Raw genomic sequence first — 18,061 nt, forward strand, 5'->3', positions numbered from 1 at the left:
CAGTTAATTCCGTCTTGGCACCGAAGTACATTAAGCTGTGTAGTAATTTTGGACCTCTGTATTATTAGGTGCCAGTGTGCAAATGTCAAAGGTGAAAAGGCTTCTGACACATTCATTCTGTTGTTTGGATTGTGCATGTGACATGTAGCATTGCAATGAACACACAAGACAAGGGTTCAGTTTTAAAAACTCTCTCAGTAACTCTATTTTCTGTATTAATGTACAACCGTTGAAAATTACAGCACTTTTTTTGGTAGCTTTTTCTTTATACTTTTTTTTTTTTTTTAAACCATCTATCAACAGCCATTTTTTTCCCAGAAGAAGAAATATGAACAATGTCAGCAAGGAAGAGAAGAGGAAAACCAAAGCTCAAAAATGATGAAACGGTGGAAATAAACACAATAGAGAGGGGAGTAAAAATGAGTGAGTAGTGGAGTAAATGCATAACGTGCGTTTGTGTTATGCGGGCTCTGTTGTCATGGACAAAAACTGTCTATGATCTGTCATGAATTGATTAAACTGCAGCAAACATAAAAACTTGCAAACACGGGTGGGGAACCTTTCTTGATTTCAGTGAGAAGTTGAGGTCCTCAGAGAGCCAAGCCATTCTTTTGTGTAGAACGGGCTCTACTGTATTACCGTTTGTTAAATATGTTATGATTGAGCCAATGAATTGTTTTATTCAGTTGAGAACTGAGGCAGGTGAGCTGACCACCAGTACACCATTCACGATACACTGAACATGTTCAACAGGATCAAAATAATGTTTGTAAATGTGCAGGCCAAGGATACCGTGAGTGTCACTCTGCAGAATACGCAAAATAGATTTTAGTGCATTTTGAAAAAGGACTCTTCATATATTTTGAGCATTTGTGGATTTATTTTTTGCGGCTTCTTATTACACTATATCTGAGATATTTTGTTTGCAGGCTTCTGGCAGGCCAGGTATGCGCTCGCTCAGGCAGCACATCGTCTGTTGGTTGCCCACCCGGTTTGAAGTAACATTAAGCAGGTTGTATCGAAGAGCCAATTAGGTTTTCTAAGATCATAACAACTAGCATGCAGCATTTTACTGGCAGTTGTGGTCAAAGCAAGTCAGGTTTGGAAGTAGCAAAAACCAAATCACATGGAAAGTGTTTATTGTGGAGAAAAAAAAAATCCTATACATTCATCTTCAGTATGATCTGTATGTGAACACGTATCATGCACATGGAAATGTTGCATTTTGTCCAAGTCATGTAGGAAGGATGCAGATGCTTTTCAGAACTGCACTTATAAATTAAATTAGCCAACTAAATGAAAACACAAATACATATAATATGTAAATGTGAGCAATGCAACTGCCACAAAGTGTCTACTAGGCTTTATGGTTTTAGCATTAGTAGCAAAATCTTTGTTGAGAAAACTAGAAATTGATTTGATCTTTTTTCTTTTTTCTTTTTTTTTTTAATGTGTCACCAGCATATTGCTGGACAGTAACAAGAGATATTTGAGACACACACATGATCCAAATGGTGTCCTCTGATCAAGCGATCTAACTCAGGTGACTGCGTTAAAGCCAACACACGGTGAAAGAGCATGAGGAAGAGGGGGGAGATACAATCGTGCCATTCCGTGACCCTGCAGCATTTTAGGGGTGAGATAAGGAAGAGAAAAGGATGGAAAGAGAAAAAAGCAAGTGAGCGTTGATAAGGAATTAGGGCACCAGGAGTGAACCCTGGGGATGGTCACTGAAGGAAGCAAGAGTGGGTTGGGGGCAAGTAAGAAAGAGAAGGCAGGAAAAAAAGGAAGGACGAAAGAGATGCTGGTGCTCTGCAGCTTCAGTGGCGTTTCATGTGTCGTGGAAATCCTTCAGCAGCGTGCGTCGCCTCTGCTCGGCAATGTGCATCTGATTCTCCAGCTCCTGTTGGCACAGACAAAAGGAATCTCAACATTTTCTCCAGGACGGGTTTACACAACATGCCTCAAGTGGTACCTCCTTAAAGCCCAGTGCTCAGGAAACTGTTCCAGCAAAAGCTGCTCTGAGCTGCTGATTACATTAGAACAATAAAAACGGGCTGTATTTTAATGCAAGCGGATCGCAGGTCTCCCTCTCGAAAAATACACGCAACAACACTTTGAGGCAGCTGCCAGTTCTATTTATTTATAATAAGCACAGTGATTCCGCCGCCTGTTCAAAGTTTGAAACGTACACTTTTCAGATTTTTAAGGGGATCCTATCATGTTATTCGAAGAAAAACCTGCCATCTCCATGTGTCAGAGGTTTTAAGGATAACACAAGATGAGTTTGACAAATTATGAATTTAGGCAGTTCTAAGCTTTTTGGAGGAGGCATCAATCAATTGCGTTGTTTTTTCCACCACTCGCAATAGAACTGGATCCCTATTACTGTATAAAACAAAGATCTTGTCTTACCCCTCTGTCGCTGGCACTGAGATCAACCTCGCCTCCCACCACTGCTCTCTCGTAGCTGTCCACCCGCTCCACTTTCCACGACAAGTTCTCGATCTCTGCCTCCAGCTGAGCCTGCTGGTACTCAAACTGCAGAAAAACGAAACCAAATCAACACACACTCAAGCCTTTGTCTCTCTTCTTCTCTTCATTTGTCCCCTCTCAAAACACATCTTGGCAGCTCTTATTCCAATCGCTATCTTGTGTTACTGCTTTTTGTTGTTTCTTTTTCTCTTCTCCACTTTGTTCTTCTCTTTTGTCTGTCTTATCTCAAACTAAGCACCATAAGGTGTTCCTATTACTTTGATATTTTTGTTGTCTCCTATCATCTGTCAAAGACACTCAAGTTAGTGGACCAGGCAACAAGAATACAGTTTCTCACCAGTTTTTTGCGTGGGCCGGCCATGTAGTAGGCATAGGGATACGTATACTGCAGTGTGTAGCGACACTGGAAGCAAAAAGACAACAGATAAGGGAAGTCAGTCAAACACTGGATTTTGGAGAGAAATTGGCAATTAAAAAAAAAAAAAAGGTGCCCTGTGACTTACTGGTATAAAAAGACTAACATCTGACTTGGTTGTACAAGCACTTTATACAACTTTAAATAGCAATGATAGCACAGACGCTAGCACTAAGACAACATGAAAGTGTTCTGGTTGGTTCATTAAAGGGGCTGTCTGCCGGATTCACTCAGGAAAATGCACTTTTTAAATACAGGATGTACACACTAACTTTCTCTCAGTCTACACATCTGTGTTTTTATTAATCTTTTGTGGTAATTTCGTCGTAAACCCCCACCTCCCCAGCCTGTATTTTGCCATTTTGTGTTTGTTTTGTAAACAGCGGGACGTTTCTGTGGAAAGACAGTATTTACAACCCTCCAGCCAATCGCAAAGCGGGGGGTGACGTGTCGCAAACGGGGCCGGGCGAACGTGTCAGCTGCGTGACGTCACTCCCGCGGCAATTTGAAAGCACGCACGGATTATTATTTATTCACTCACTCACTCACGTGTGTGAATGATTTGTTTACAAAACAAACACACAATGGCAAAATACAGGCTGGGGAGTTGGGGGGTTAGGACGAAATTACCACAAAAGATTAACAAAAACACAGATGTGTAGACTGAGAGAAAGTTAAAGTGTGTACATCCTGTATTTAAAAAGTGCATTTTCCTGAGTGAATCCGGCAGACAGCCCCTTTAATATTACGAAGGATGAGAAGCTGTCTTGCCATGAGATGCCATATACTCTTTATGATAATACACATCCAAATAATTTGAAGGCGTTAGTTTAAGGTTCTGCAATTGATGGATAAGCAAATTAAGACTATCAATTATTTTAAATACAATTTCGCAGTCAAGTTCACTGGGCTTCAAATTTTGACAGAATATTTAATTATACGTAAAACTTCAAACAATTAAATCTGCTGAATACTGCATTGAACATTAAAAAAAAAAACATACTCTTTGTCCAACTAAAACCAAACCATCTGAAACCTAAACAAACAAAAAATACCTTAGCTAAAAGCTTTGCAGCGTTGTGAAGGTACTGCCAGTCAATCCAGGTTCCCAGGTTGTTCATCACTCTCTCCTGGATCTTCTCCTGTATCCTCTGGTACGTCTGAGCCTCCAGCTGTAGAGACTTGTTATGGTTCTCCCACTGGTGCAGGAAACACATAAAAAAACAACAATTGTATTTGACCACAATGTATCCCACTGGACACCATCAGAATTTTCTCTGCATTCAAATATTGGTAAGTGTAGTTGTTGCACCCAGTGAGGAGGTTGGCAAATTATGGTTTGTAAATCCTTTGATAAAATGTAACAAATGTACTCAAATTAAAGAAGACACTTCCTGCGCTTTGTGAGATCAAGAAAATGTTTGACCAGTATCACTAAGTGCTCTGAGATAAATGTGATCATTTGAACAAACACTCAACTATGCATACTTTCCTGTGAATGTAACGTCATGACCAATACACAGTCTCATATAGAGATAGACCGATAATCGGTCGGGCCGATAATCGGGGCCGATATTTGACATATTGGTACATATCGGTATCGGTCTGTTTTATTAATCTGACGGCCAATATGAGCGATCCATTTAAAACTCCGTCTTTTCGCTTCGAATGCAGCCCAGAGCGTCTCTGTCTGTTATGGAGTCCAACTCCAGCAATGTAACGCCCATAGCAGCATTTGATTGGTTAGCCGTGCAAGAGCCAGAACCAATCAGTAGTGTATGCCTGTATCACAGTAGCCGGTCACACACGCACCCACGGACACAACGCGACAGACACATGCTTCGAAGGTAAGTTAAAAGAGAAGAGACTCCGCCGATCGTTTCACCATGATAAGCTAAACACATTGAATTTTGTTGTGTATTAAATGCACTATATGAATGGAGCTGCATTGCCTTGCATTGAATCCCCGCTAGCTAACAGTGGTGTGTTCAGCTTAGCATGTAGGCTAACACCCAGTAGCTAATTCGCTACTTGAACTACTCGGGGAGGGAATCACACACATTTTCACTTAATTAAGTAAATAATGTTTGTTAGAAAGGTTCCAAATATTAACAGTTGTCATTATTATATTGTCTAGTTCCATGTTAAGAGTAGAGTAATGTCATTATATTTACCTCTCGTGACGCACACATTGCATTCTGGGTCACGTCCACTACTTGTTGCATAGCGGTTATTATGCAGTGAGATGCCACAGTGACACTAAATAGCGTTTAGTTACTTTATATTGTGTTTATTTGTCGCACTGGTTTGCCATTGTGTGCCTTAAGCTTCGACGTCGATTTGATTGACAGCTCGTTGTGCACCTCGTTAAAGTCCGCTCCGTAACTAATTAAGTGTCTCAAACACCGTTTAACTACACGAACGTGTTCTCTTCCGTATGTTTGGCATTAGTAGAGAAGTGCACTAAAGTATAGTGTGCTTATTTGCTTGTTTTGTCTCTCTTTTCACGTCATGTCTGCTGTGAGTTGGGACATTATGCTCTCAATGGATGCCACTAATATGTAACATCTACGGCCGTAGTCGGCTGCAATTAATGTTCAGTGATGTAATTTCGTTACGTGCATCATACTTTGAATAATGAGCTCATGTTTGGTGTGTTGTATAACTTTCTCGTGTGTTAGTAACTATTCATGTGGACAGCTAAGACAGTGCTTGTTAATGTGAATTAGCAATGTTGCACTTATTTAGACAAGTACATCTGTGCCATTAAGTGATACAGTACAGTACAGTAGTGAGAGAATAGTGGGCCCATATACACACACGTGTCTATAAGTGTAAAACACATTAAACAGCAGAAAGTGGCAGCGGTCCACCGCAACAATGTCTGTTTAACCAAGTTATTCTTACTATTATTATAACCAAGTTATTTTACTCTACCTTTTTCTGCGTTGATTGGGGCATCCTAAGTGGCACTAAACTACATGATGAAGTGTCTTTTGACAGTTCTCTTGTAGAGAGGAGTAGCATGATATTGCTGTTCTCGATTTAAGATCCTCAGCTTATCAAAACTGTCTATATGGTAACAATAACAATAATTATAATAAGGTCTACAAGAACTGTATGGTGTTCAGGGATGAATAGTTTTTCTCATGGATTTTTTTTATTTTTTTTTGCTGTAGTAATAAGTAATGCCACAGCTGATGCACATTTTGAATGACAGGGTTCCTCCTATTACTTCAAAATATAAAAATATAACATTTATAGAATAAAACTACAAGTATCCCAAATGCTATAAAAGGTAATGTCACATTGGCCCCCACATTTAACTCCCCCCGCCACCAACGTCTTATTGCAGATAGAAGGATGTAAAATGAAAAGTGCAGTGTGAGAATCCATTGTAAAGAACGGTTAGGGTTTGCATTATTCCAAAATTTGGTGCCAACATTTTAACTTTTAAGGCAAAGGAATATCGGCTTCAAATATCGGTTATCTGCCTCCTTGACTACCGATAATCGGAATCGGTATCGGCCCTGAAAAAAGCATATCGGTCTATCTCTATACAGTACATATATGTCAAATAAATATCTGAAATTTAGCTTTACATTGTTTATATACTCAGTCACTCCTACTCTCAGTGCTCACCCTCTCAAAGTAGAAGAGGTATTTCTTGAGCGCCTCTCTGGCCTGAGCCTGCTGGCTCTGGTTGACTATATCGGGGTTTTCTTTGTAACGACTGCACTCGTAGTATTCACTGCCATGTGTCTTCCAGTCACCGAGACACATCCAGCAGAAGTCTGAAGATTTAAAAAAAAGAAAAAAAAAAAGAAAAAAGAAAAAAGGGTTATTTGGATTTCTTAAACAGGATGACAAATATTCATGCATGCTCAGGCTGGAGTTACATTGCAGGACCAGGTTTGAGAATCAGATTTAACGCCTATGGTATTTGACTTTTTGACTGTCTATTTTCATGTACCGGTACATAGCAAGTGATACATACAGATATGACAGGATTTTCACTGATGCAACATATTACTGCAAGTGCAGCTGAATTAACACCACAAGCATCGGCAATACAGAAATATACAATGAATACAGACATTAAAGGTAACACAGTTTAGTTGGCCATGTCAGACTGCTCCCCCCCAATGATTTAAATTAAGGTGAACTCAGCATTACTCTGCTGGCTGCCGCCCACACTCACTTTGCTTGCTGTAGATAGATACAAGTTACATTTTATTGATTTAGAGTGGGTGTTTATTTTGGCCTGTTTGTGTTATTTGGGCAGACACAACTGTGTACTGTATGCCACCAATCAATGTATTTCAATGACATCATGTTTGCATTGACAGGGTATATCCAAGCTATGCGTTTACACTGCACTTGCAGGTCATATCCGATTTTTACCCCCATGTGAAAGAAACTTGATTCTGTTTGGAGGATATCTGATGCCATGCTTTTTTTTCCCATTATGTTGCCCTAATACACCAAAAAAAAAAAAATAAATGAACACAAATACTGTCACTTGCACCATGCTGTATAAATTCAGATTAAATATAGCTCTTAGAAGATGTCATTGTTATTTAAATCCCAGTATAACCACATTCTTTCCTCATGTGATGAGTTCCCTGAATTACAAACTACATCCATCCTTCAGCATATAAATCACTGGGCACAAGCAACTTGACCAACTATTGTGGTAAAGTGAATATGAATAACACTTATTTCCTGCACAGTTCAAAGTCCTGCAGAAACATTTTAGTCTTATTTCTGCATACATGACATTCCATGTTATAAAGGAGTCAATCACTTACCATGTTTGCACTTGGAGCATTGCTGGAATAAACAAACAAGATACATTTGTTAAAGTAAACTATCAATAACAAATGAACCTGGATATACAAATGCTACACTTTAAAAAGAGAAGAGCTTCAGTGTAAAATTCAAGTGTTGTGGACATTTCGGCTGTGACTTACCATGTGATTGCATCCTCCATTCTTCTCAATGCAGATATTGCACTTAGGACACTGAAATGTGACAGACAGTTACTTCACATTTCAAACTATTTTTTTTTTTTTTTTAAAGTTACAAGTCAAAATAGAAACCACGTGGCAGCTCATACATCTTTAGTGTGTGCGCTGATATAGTTTGCCGTCTCCGAGTCGTCGGCACATTTCGTGAGCCATTTCCGGATGGTTGCGCAGTCTGTGGGTGCGTGGTACATCTGACGGCATTTAAAACTTACAACAAGAGACAAAACAAAAAAGTCAGCATTGAAACTCAATTGCATACAATTTATTGGCAGTTGAAGGCTTGAAGCATTGGAAATATTATTACGAACCTCTTTGATTAAACCACCTCTCATAAATATTTTTAAAAATGCACACAAAGAAAAATGCATAAGCCAATGCAGTTATTTTTTTATATACTTTTCCGATTAGGAATTCAATTTTTATTTTAAATTCCGTTGTTTCATTTGCATTCGCTCTATATGATTCTGTGTGTGAGCGTGTTGTGGACCTACCAAAAGACCTCACTGCAGCGACTACACTGCACCCTGCGCGCCCGTGGCTCCTGCACCTTAATGACGATAGGGCAGTCTGCACCCGGACACAGTTGCAATTGGAAGTGACTCTGCAGTTGGAGACATGAACATCAGGTAAAGCTGAGCAACACGCTTCAGGGCAACCCGATGTGTTTCAAACATTGATCTTCATGAGGATCAGCGGGCCCAAGCCAACAAGACCATAAAGTGATCTTACAAAATTCTTTCGACTGACATAGCGATATATAAAACAATGTTTTATAAAGTATTGTTTCATTTCTTCGAACACAAAGGGACATGCAAATGAACTCCTTTTAAGGCATTCTGCAGCTGCGATGCAATGAAACCGCTGAGCAGTCAATTGTCCCATGACTTTTGGTCCCTTATTTAAAATGTGGAAGGCACAGACAAACTGTTGTCATTTCTACACGTCACCTGAATTGGATGTAAATACCCTCAAATTAAAGTTGAACGTTTCCAGTTAAAGCAAATCTTGCTCAATTCATTTCAAATCAATTGCGGTGGTGTTTCAAGCCAAAATGAAGAGAATTGTGTTGCTGTCTGAATATTTCGGGATCTGATTGTAGATCAAGGAAGGATGAACAAACACACACCTCAACATAGTCTCTGAAGAGGTAGCGTCTGTACTTGTCCTTCAGCTCATCTCCTGGCAGGAGAGGCAGGACAAAATCTTCTGGCATTTGCAGGGAGCAATCCTGAGCCATACAGGAAATGCCTGGAAAGACAAAAGCGCACACACCCCACATTCAAATACATTAATTACTGGAAAATCTGATTTCCCATATCATCCATAATGTGTACTAGCAATTGCACTTAACAATAGAAATACTCTGTTGGATTTCCTTTTTTTCACCAGGAATAAAGTAAAGCAGCAACAGGTTTCAAGTTACTGTTATCTTGCGCTGCATTTATAAACAAGCCCAAACACTCACGTCTAAAAATGAGCACGCAATTGGTATACAGCGAAAACATTCTTTGCACATTCATATTGCACGAGAAGAAGAAAAACTTATCTGATCTAGTTGCACATTTGACAAATGACAAGTGGCAAATGCATTTCTCAATTAATTTTAAGGAACTAAATATTATTTATACAGCCACAAAGTACTTTACATAGTGGGCTACATAACACAAGCACAAAATTGTACATTTAAACATGCACTAACAAAATCGAAATTGAATTAAATAATTTGCCAAGCAGATGCTGCACTGTATTGCATCGCTGAAAGCGCACTTACCAATCTAGTATGAAAATGATGACTCATGTATCATCTAAGCTGGGTAGTTTTACTATGTTACCGTTTTATTAGACAATGCTTACCTTTACACTTGAATGATGGTTAAGAATGCAATTTAAAATAAAATATAGACTACAGAATTAATCGTTTTATAATGGTGTCATTTGGAGTCTGGAATGGCATCATTCACTTTACCGTACTGTGAACCAATGTCAAGAAACGAATTGTGTGATTTTCTACGTTCCACTGTATTACCTTACTTTGGTAAATGTAACACAAGTCAGCAATGCAAGAATACAATACAGTTTCAAAAATGAAAACCGAATACAGTATGCAGGACTGGGCCACTTGGGAGGTATTTCCGTATATCCACATGGCATCTATGTGTAATCATGTATGCAGTCTCTTCAAAAATGCATGTGACAGAGAAAAGAGATTTCTGCTTACATTTACTCCCGCTACCTTGATCATTTTTGTATACAATGACCAGACCTGTTAACACACACACGCACATGCACCCAATCTTGACTTACCCACTCCGATACCATCTTTGACCAGTACAGTACAGTGCTGCTCCCAGCAAGCTTTGCAGAAGGAGTGCTGGCAGGGCAGCGCCAGCAGAGAGTCTCTCCGTACGACCTGGAGACACACACCACACTGAGGGGACTGAGGGCCCTGAAAAACACAAATTCAATTTAAGTTCTAATTTCATTGTCCCAAAGTGAATAAATACATTTTACAAATATAAATTGTGAACTGCAGAAATGCACATTAAACTGGTCTGCTTGCAAGGAGTTCCATTTGCATTCATAACGTTTGTTTTATTTTATTTTATTTTTTTTAAAGCGATAGAAAAAGAAAAATATACATATGAATTTGCAGAAAAAATGCATACAACTACCATTGAAGAAAGTGTACAAGAAAGCACATTCATAAAACAAAGTTTATGAGCTTGCATTGGTCTCCAGCAGTATAACGATATCGTCCATTTGTTACTCACAATGACTGCTCTGCATGTACTGCTAGGTTGAACCAGAGCGTCAGACAACACTAGAGACGAACTGGACTTATTCCTGCATACAACAAGGGGAAAAATAGAGGCTGGAATGAGGACGGAAAAAGTAAAAAATTATTGTGGAGAGAAATTAAGAAACAACATATGAAAACAGGAGGTTCTTGCAACCTTTCCCAGGTCAGATTGCTTGTTATTAAGGTGACAGGGAGCTGGAGCCCATCTCTCCTGTCTTGAGAAAGAACCAGGGTAAATCCTGGACTGGATGAGTCACACTCGCATTCACCCCTAATGACAGTCTTGGTCTTCAATAAACTTAACATGTGCGTTTTGGTGATGTGTGATGAAGCCTGAGTAGCCGGTGAAAACCCAAAGCAGCACAGGGAGAATACCCACACACTCCACAGAAGAAGATTCTAACCTTCCAACTGTGAGGCAGACATGCTAAAAATATGATAAATGCTTGCCCTTATGAGGAACCCCCCTCCGCAAAAAACTTTTTTATTTTTTTTTATGTAATATATAAGTATTTGTGGGCTACATTAATTTCTTTTTAGAACAGCTTATTGGGGTTTTGTTTTCAGAATTGCATGGCAGGTTGGATCAAATGATCCCCACCTCTGCCACATATTTGTTGGCAAATAGCTATTTAATTTATGTTTACTCATGTGTTGCAGTAAATGAAGTGTTCTTCCTCATCCATCTGTAACTTGTATGTCTATTTCAAGGCAAGCAACCTATGCTAAATTTCAAGATTTATTTATTTTTAAAATTATTTTTTGTAACTTTCAAACACCATATTCAACTTCACTGATGAACTAACTGAAACCATTTTTCAGCATTTCAAGCATGCTTGACACTAGAACTATTACAGGAAAAGTTGGGGAAAACAAAGTCTGGACTCTGGAGTAACTGTAAAATTACAAAAATAGGGAAAATACCTGTCCAGTATTTGTGAAACCTGCCAGTGAAAATGCACGAGGATTAGCTTTGCAACAGCCGGTAAAACCTGAACAGAGAAAAGAGAGAGAGCAAGAGAGAGAAATGAAAACTTATTTAATCTTCCTGAATATGAGGTGAGTCAGAAGACACACTGCATGACCACACCATCTTGTATTACAGGCCAAACTAGTAACAGACCTATGATGATAATAATAATACATTGCTAATGTTTGTCCCAGGCATTTATTGACAGTTGATATGCTTCTGATAAAGCAGAAGTGTTGAAGTAAACGACATAGAATGGGTGCCAAATTCTTCATGTGTAGCTATTAGCTCAATATTTTCATCCACAACAAGGCTGTCACCTTTTCCGAACAAAGTGTGAAATTTCCTAATGTACCCTTTCTATTTACTAGAGCACATCTGTAATAGATAAACAACAATCCACACAATTCTTACCCGGTTGGCCACTTACTGTACACACAGACTACAATCACAGAGGAAATCTAAAAATGCACTTCTACTTGTGCTATAAGGCTAGTGTGACACATTTAGGAGGCTATGGAAATTTGAATACAAACGCAGCCTCCAAATGCTTGGTCATTACATCACAACATATCCAACAATGTCCCAGATGGCATTAAGTCGCTAGCTGTTAGCTGCTTGATCAGGAAAAACAAGAATGACAACTTTTGATAAATACGAGGGTTAAAAATGTCCATATTCATACTGTGCCTCTTTCGAGCCAGACTGTAGTGTAAACCTGAACCAAACCATACCATGACTCAAATCTCAGCTTTACTTACTTTTTGTGTAATAGACGTATTTTTATCATTGGTATAAAAAAAGCATGAGTTAAAAGAAAGCAGAGTAGAAGAGGCCCACCTTCAATGCAGCAGCCACAATGGTCACCTCCTCACTGAGAACCCTTTGGCTCTCCTTGTATGTCAGACAAGTGAACTGATACTCCTCTGGATCAAAGGAGTCAGCGCCCTGTTGCTCCACATCGCTGGCCACGCCATCGTAGTAGTTTTCAATGTCACCTTGATCCTCCTCTTCCCCTCCGTCGTCCTCATCCTCCTCTTCAGAGTTTACCCCAAAGTCTTCCTCGTTGCTGTCCGACGCCTGGCTGTTCATGTCCACAGACATCCAGTCGACGGAATAACCCACCCGGACAGGTAGACTGCACGCCTACCTGTCGGATCTCTGTGGTTCTGATTGGCTAGAATGGCTTGTATCGGCGCTGCCTCTCCGTCTTCCGGTTCGTGATCTTGTGTTGCTGTCCACAGACACCCTGGCGTCTGTTGTGTCTGAGCCGCGTGGAGTGCGTGCTCAGCAGCAGCGGAAGAAACAGAAGAAGTCACACTCCCCGTCACTCATTTGGAAGGCCAGTTTGACGATCATCCAAGGAAATAAAGACTGCAGAGAAAGCGAATTAAATATGTTATGTTGAAAAATACAATAAAGTATAGTGAACACCCGACTATTAACAAATATCACATCTTTACATTCACTCTCATTGTTTATGCTTTTTGTGGTCATTCTGCAAGATGGTGCCAAAGCCCTGGCTAAAAGCAAAGTAGTAGATGGCATTAAGAAAGTTTGCTTAAGGGTAACCACACTGCTACTCATTCCAGTTCCAACTATTATCTGATCGTTATCTTGGTGATGTACTAGATTGAAATTGTGTTGAGCTGAACAGACAAGATGAAGGACATGTGTTAAGCCTTAGTGTCTGGGGCCTTAGAGGATTAGTTGGAACATGCTTTAGCTTTAAATGAGATATAAAGGAAGAGACAGACCTGAGTACTCCTTCAGCAAAGATGGCTGGAAACAGAAATAGTAAAGTCTTAACACGAAATCACTCTTTGGTGCCCCTACTTTTGCTACACAGGGTTAGGCTTATGGCTATATGAGATCTGATACAAGAGCTGCATTACAAATGCTTCATATGCTGTAAATGCACATAATACTGTCCAGATTTTGAGATATCAAAACAAAACAAAAAATAGATTAAAGCAGCTCTGAGTAACAATTTGCCCAAATATATTCTTATAATAGCCTTTTTGTTTGACCATTTATGACCGAAACATCTTCTAATTAGGAGATTAACACATGAGCTGTTCACAATGGATACAGCTGTTTTGTTGCTTTCAGACTGGATAAAATATGATAAATTACCCTTATTTCCAAATAAATGAGTGTTTTGATAATAACTTGGGACAAATTGTGGTACACTGCAAAAGCAACGCAGATTAGAAAACAGATTGGGTATTGCTTGTTTGGGTATTGCTGACAGATTAATTGATTACATGACCACTGGTCCTAATTTATTTTCTAATTCTGCTTAAAAATCCATTCATCCATCCTTTTTCTTGACCGCTTATTCCTCACAACTCACAAGGGTCGCGGGGGTGCTGGAACCTATCTCTATCTGGCTATGGGCAGTAGGCGGGGTACACCCTGGACTGGTTGCCAGCCAATCGCAGGGCACACAAAGACGAACAACCATCCACACTCACAAGCACACTTAGGGACAATTCGGAGCGCCCAATTAACCTGCCGTGCATGTCTTTGGAACGTGGGAGGTGACCGGAGTACCCGGAGAAGACGCACACAGGCATGGGGAGAACATGCAAAATCCACCCAGGAAGGTCGGAGCCTGGACTCGATAAAAAACAACACTACAAAAAAATGTAAACTCATGTAAAACTGGATTTTGCTCACATGTACCTACACTGAGACATGCAGAACGTCATGTTGAATGTCAAGAATAGTTTGATCTGGCATGCAGATACCAAATAGTCCTTGGGCTTTCCATTTCACACTTAAAAACATTCCCTTTGAGAGTAATAGAAACAACGACATTCATAGCATGAACAATGCCAAATTAATGCTTGTCCCTGAAAATGTAAACAAAAAACTACATACAATAAGAACTTGCAGTTACATGCCAAGTAGGTTGTCTACTGTTTAGTTTTGATTTTTTTTTTTGCAAGAACACAATGCCAACCCTATGTTAAAAACCCTCTCAAATGGGGCACTCAGGAACAGAGGCATTTTTAGGCTATATTATTTAGCTGTTTGAAGTGTAATATTCCAACATACTAGGGGTGTGAATTGCCTTGTACCTGACGATTCGATTCGTATCACGATTCACAGGTCACGATTCGATTCGATACCGATTAATCCCGATACGAATGGTCACGATTCGATACCGATTAATCCCGATACGAATTTATAAGTCGATTGTTGCGATTTTTTTTCATTCATATTTAGAAAATACTAATCAGTAAGCTTGTAGAGTGTAAGATTTATATGAAAATGTATTATTTATTTATCTGAATTTTCAGTCTTATAGAGGTTGTAATCTGTTTCATGTTTGAACAGCATTAAAATAAAAATCTTAAGGCTTAATGTGCCGTTCATATAACATTCTTCCATGCTCAAGGTGTGAATCCTAAAAAAAAAAAAAAAAAACAAACAAAAAAAAAAAAAAAATCGATTCTGCCGATTATTGAATCGATTCGAGAATCGCGCGATGTAGTATCGCGATATATCGCCGAATCGATTTTTTTTTTTTAACACCCCTACAACATACTGTAATGTACTTCTGGATGGTCTTAGTGTGAAGTCACAGCACTCAGTGTAAGCAGTCGCGTAAAAAGCGATATACTCTGACTTGATGGTAATAAAACCTGGTGAAGTGTGCAATGCATTTAGATAAGCTATATTACAGATTGTATGCAGTTTATCAAAACATTGACATCATCAGCTCATGGCTAAATGTCTACTTTTGTGGCATATAAACTGACACACTGGTGATTGCCTAACGGCTCCTTGTAATAAGTAAATAAATGTGAAAACATTCAGCTCACGTTAAATGTTTCTTAGCGGGACTCGCTTTGGCTTCAACAGACTTTAACATACTTGGGAGCGGACAGCTTGTTTTCGAATTGTTTGATGCTGCAGAGATTTTTGGTAAAGCTCATTACTGTACTGTTTGCTGGAACCTAAATAAGGCCTTCAAAGAAGACACAGCCCCTAAGGTCAATCATGGTGGACATTCACTGATGTTTGCAGGTTGCTTTGCTGCTTCTGGTACCAGATGCCTTGACTGTGCGCATGGCATCATGAAATCTGAATACTACGGAGCGCGATGTAGGGTCCAGTGTCAGAAAGCTGGCACTCCATCAGACCTCATGGGTCTTACAGCAGGACATTGACCCGAAGCACACTTAAATAAGCACCCAACATGGCTAAAGACCAAGCGCTGGAAAGTTCTGAAGTGACCAGCAATGAGTCCAGATCCAATTGCCAAAGAACATGGTAAACAACACCTGTGGGGAGATCTGAAGACAGCAGTTGGGAAGAGGAACCCTACAAATATGGGAAACTTGGAAGAGTTGTCAAAAGACGAGTGAGCCAACATTCCAGCAGAGAAATGTAGAAATCTGTTGATGGCTGCAGGAAGTGCTTGTTGTTGTTGTTGTTGTTGTTGTTGTTGGTGTTGTTTAACAAAGAGTGTACTACCAGATATTAAGTTGAGGGTGGCTATAATTTTGTCTAATCCCCTTTTGGAGTTCTGTGTGGAATGATCAGATTTGGCTTTTTTTTCTCTCTCTCTCGGTGCGTTGTGCCAATGCAAGCACAAAGAATAAACATTTGAACATCTTAAAAAATGTCCTGTACTAATTGCTACTCATTTCTGGTAGAAGTGGTGCATTATTTGACATCACAAGGTGCCCATGTTTTTGGCCATGACTGTAAATGTGCCTTATTGTATACAGCATAAAAATGTATTCTTACCATCTGTAACCTACAAACGTTGTAATAAACTGAGGCCCCTGCAATCTCCGTGATCCACATTTGGGCCAGAGTCCTGACCTACCAGTTGAGAATCACTGATTCTCACAAGTGGCCATGAGCCCATTATATTCGTGCCCAGTGACACTAGCTAGACAGTAGACACTTTGATGACTCAGGGGCTCAAGAGTTAACTCAACTCAACTCAACTCAACTTTATTTATAAAGCGCTTTAAGTGCAGTACTGTACGTGAATTTCAAATGTTAAAATAAATAGATATTAATTACCTTTTAGAATAAATCAAATATCTAGCATCTACCCAGAAAAGGGAGAGACGAGCCAAGACGAACCTGCCAGGTGTTTCTGGTGCCAGCCAGGCAACAGCCAAAGGCTCCTGGTCCGGGCTAAAAATAGGCTCTTTAAACTGGGTGACACACATCTTGCTAAGCTAATGTATCACAACGACTCAGCACAGTTTCATAATAACGTGTTAGAGGGCCCGGGGGGTGTAATGTCGTGGACGAGGTGAAACAAATATGTCATACTTTGAATTTACAGAGGATCGACATATATACGTCCATTGTTTGGCAAATGTGCTTAGGAGCCACAGAGGTCCATCCAGTTATCGAATAGCCAATTTGAGTTAGCCGGATTAGCCCTGAAACATTTACATTGAGTCATACAGCGAGACAAACCTCAAACCAGTAGTTTAACTAGGTTAAAAGATCCTCTCGGGGGAAAAAAAAACAACGAAAAGTAAAACAGGTCAATTTTATACGAGTTGACGATATTAATGTTAACGCAGTTGCTAGCTCCCCATTAGCCTCCGATATCGTTATGATACGCCTCTTACCCACTCCAAACCCGTGGATTGGGATGTAAACAAGGCCGTCAGCAACTCGAGAGTCTACAAATAAAATTCACGAAATATATATCGATTGAGTCTACGTTGCGTCAAGACATATTTACCTCTCAGAGCGACACCGGTCCTGTCCACGGTGACATACAAAAGTGTGTTTTAGACTACAAAGCCGCTACGTGCGTTAGCTGGTAGGCGGACGATATGATGAGTTCTATGTACACCAACGGAGTCGGAATTTCCAATTTCCAAATCGAGGAAAAGGTAAAAAAAGAAAAGGGCGACTAAAACCTAACCTAGGCTCTACGCATTCATGTAACTATATAAGCTATATATAAAAGGTTTACTTTTAGCAAACTTTTAAACGAGTTTAAAACACACAAACACACAACACCTACGGGGGTGTTTAAAATTGTAAAATACGAGTGCTGTGTAACGCTGCACTTGTCAAATAGCTTACACCGAAGCGAACTTCTTTCCAAAAACGACACAATATAAATATGTAGGGTGACAGAAATATTTTGGCCAGGAAATTAACACGCCTTATCAATTTTTTTTTAATTTTTTTTTTATTTTTTTTTTTATAAATGCTGCATTTAATGTGTAGGGCTACCTCACCCCTACTTTAGTTGCGAAACTTGACTTAGGTAGTTGTATTATTGAATTTTACAATTACTATTCGAGAACGGCAGTGTCTGCAATGGACCGGCTAATTTAGTGACACATTTT

General features: G+C 39.6%; 1 protein-coding gene across 2 annotated transcripts; it reads right to left on the bottom strand.

Annotated features, from left to right (window-relative positions):
- Window positions 1-175: 175 nt before the first annotated feature.
- arih2 (ariadne homolog 2 (Drosophila)) lies at window positions 176-17,596 on the bottom strand. 2 transcript variants are annotated; one of them, XM_077514839.1, is made up of 16 exons: window positions 17,443-17,568; window positions 13,469-13,493; window positions 12,552-13,085; window positions 11,666-11,733; window positions 10,713-10,785; window positions 10,246-10,387; window positions 9,068-9,189; window positions 8,433-8,542; window positions 8,031-8,148; window positions 7,885-7,935; window positions 7,723-7,744; window positions 6,554-6,705; window positions 3,967-4,110; window positions 2,834-2,899; window positions 2,416-2,541; window positions 176-1,903 (listed from the first exon to the last, which is right to left on the bottom strand). In XM_077514839.1, the coding sequence occupies exons 3-16, from the start codon at window positions 12,813-12,815 to the stop codon at window positions 1,832-1,834; spliced, it is 1,530 nt and encodes a 509-aa protein (XP_077370965.1). In that variant the 5' UTR covers window positions 12,816-13,085; window positions 13,469-13,493; window positions 17,443-17,568; the 3' UTR covers window positions 176-1,831. The 2 variants fall into 2 exon arrangements, with proteins under 2 accessions (XP_077370965.1, XP_077370966.1); XM_077514840.1 differs by lacking the exon at window positions 13,469-13,493 and having other exon boundaries at window positions 17,443-17,596.
- Window positions 17,597-18,061: the final 465 nt, after the last annotated feature.

Source organism: Festucalex cinctus, chromosome 2 (assembly GCF_051991245.1).
Source record: "Festucalex cinctus isolate MCC-2025b chromosome 2, RoL_Fcin_1.0, whole genome shotgun sequence".
Taxonomy (NCBI): domain Eukaryota; kingdom Metazoa; phylum Chordata; class Actinopteri; order Syngnathiformes; family Syngnathidae; genus Festucalex; species Festucalex cinctus.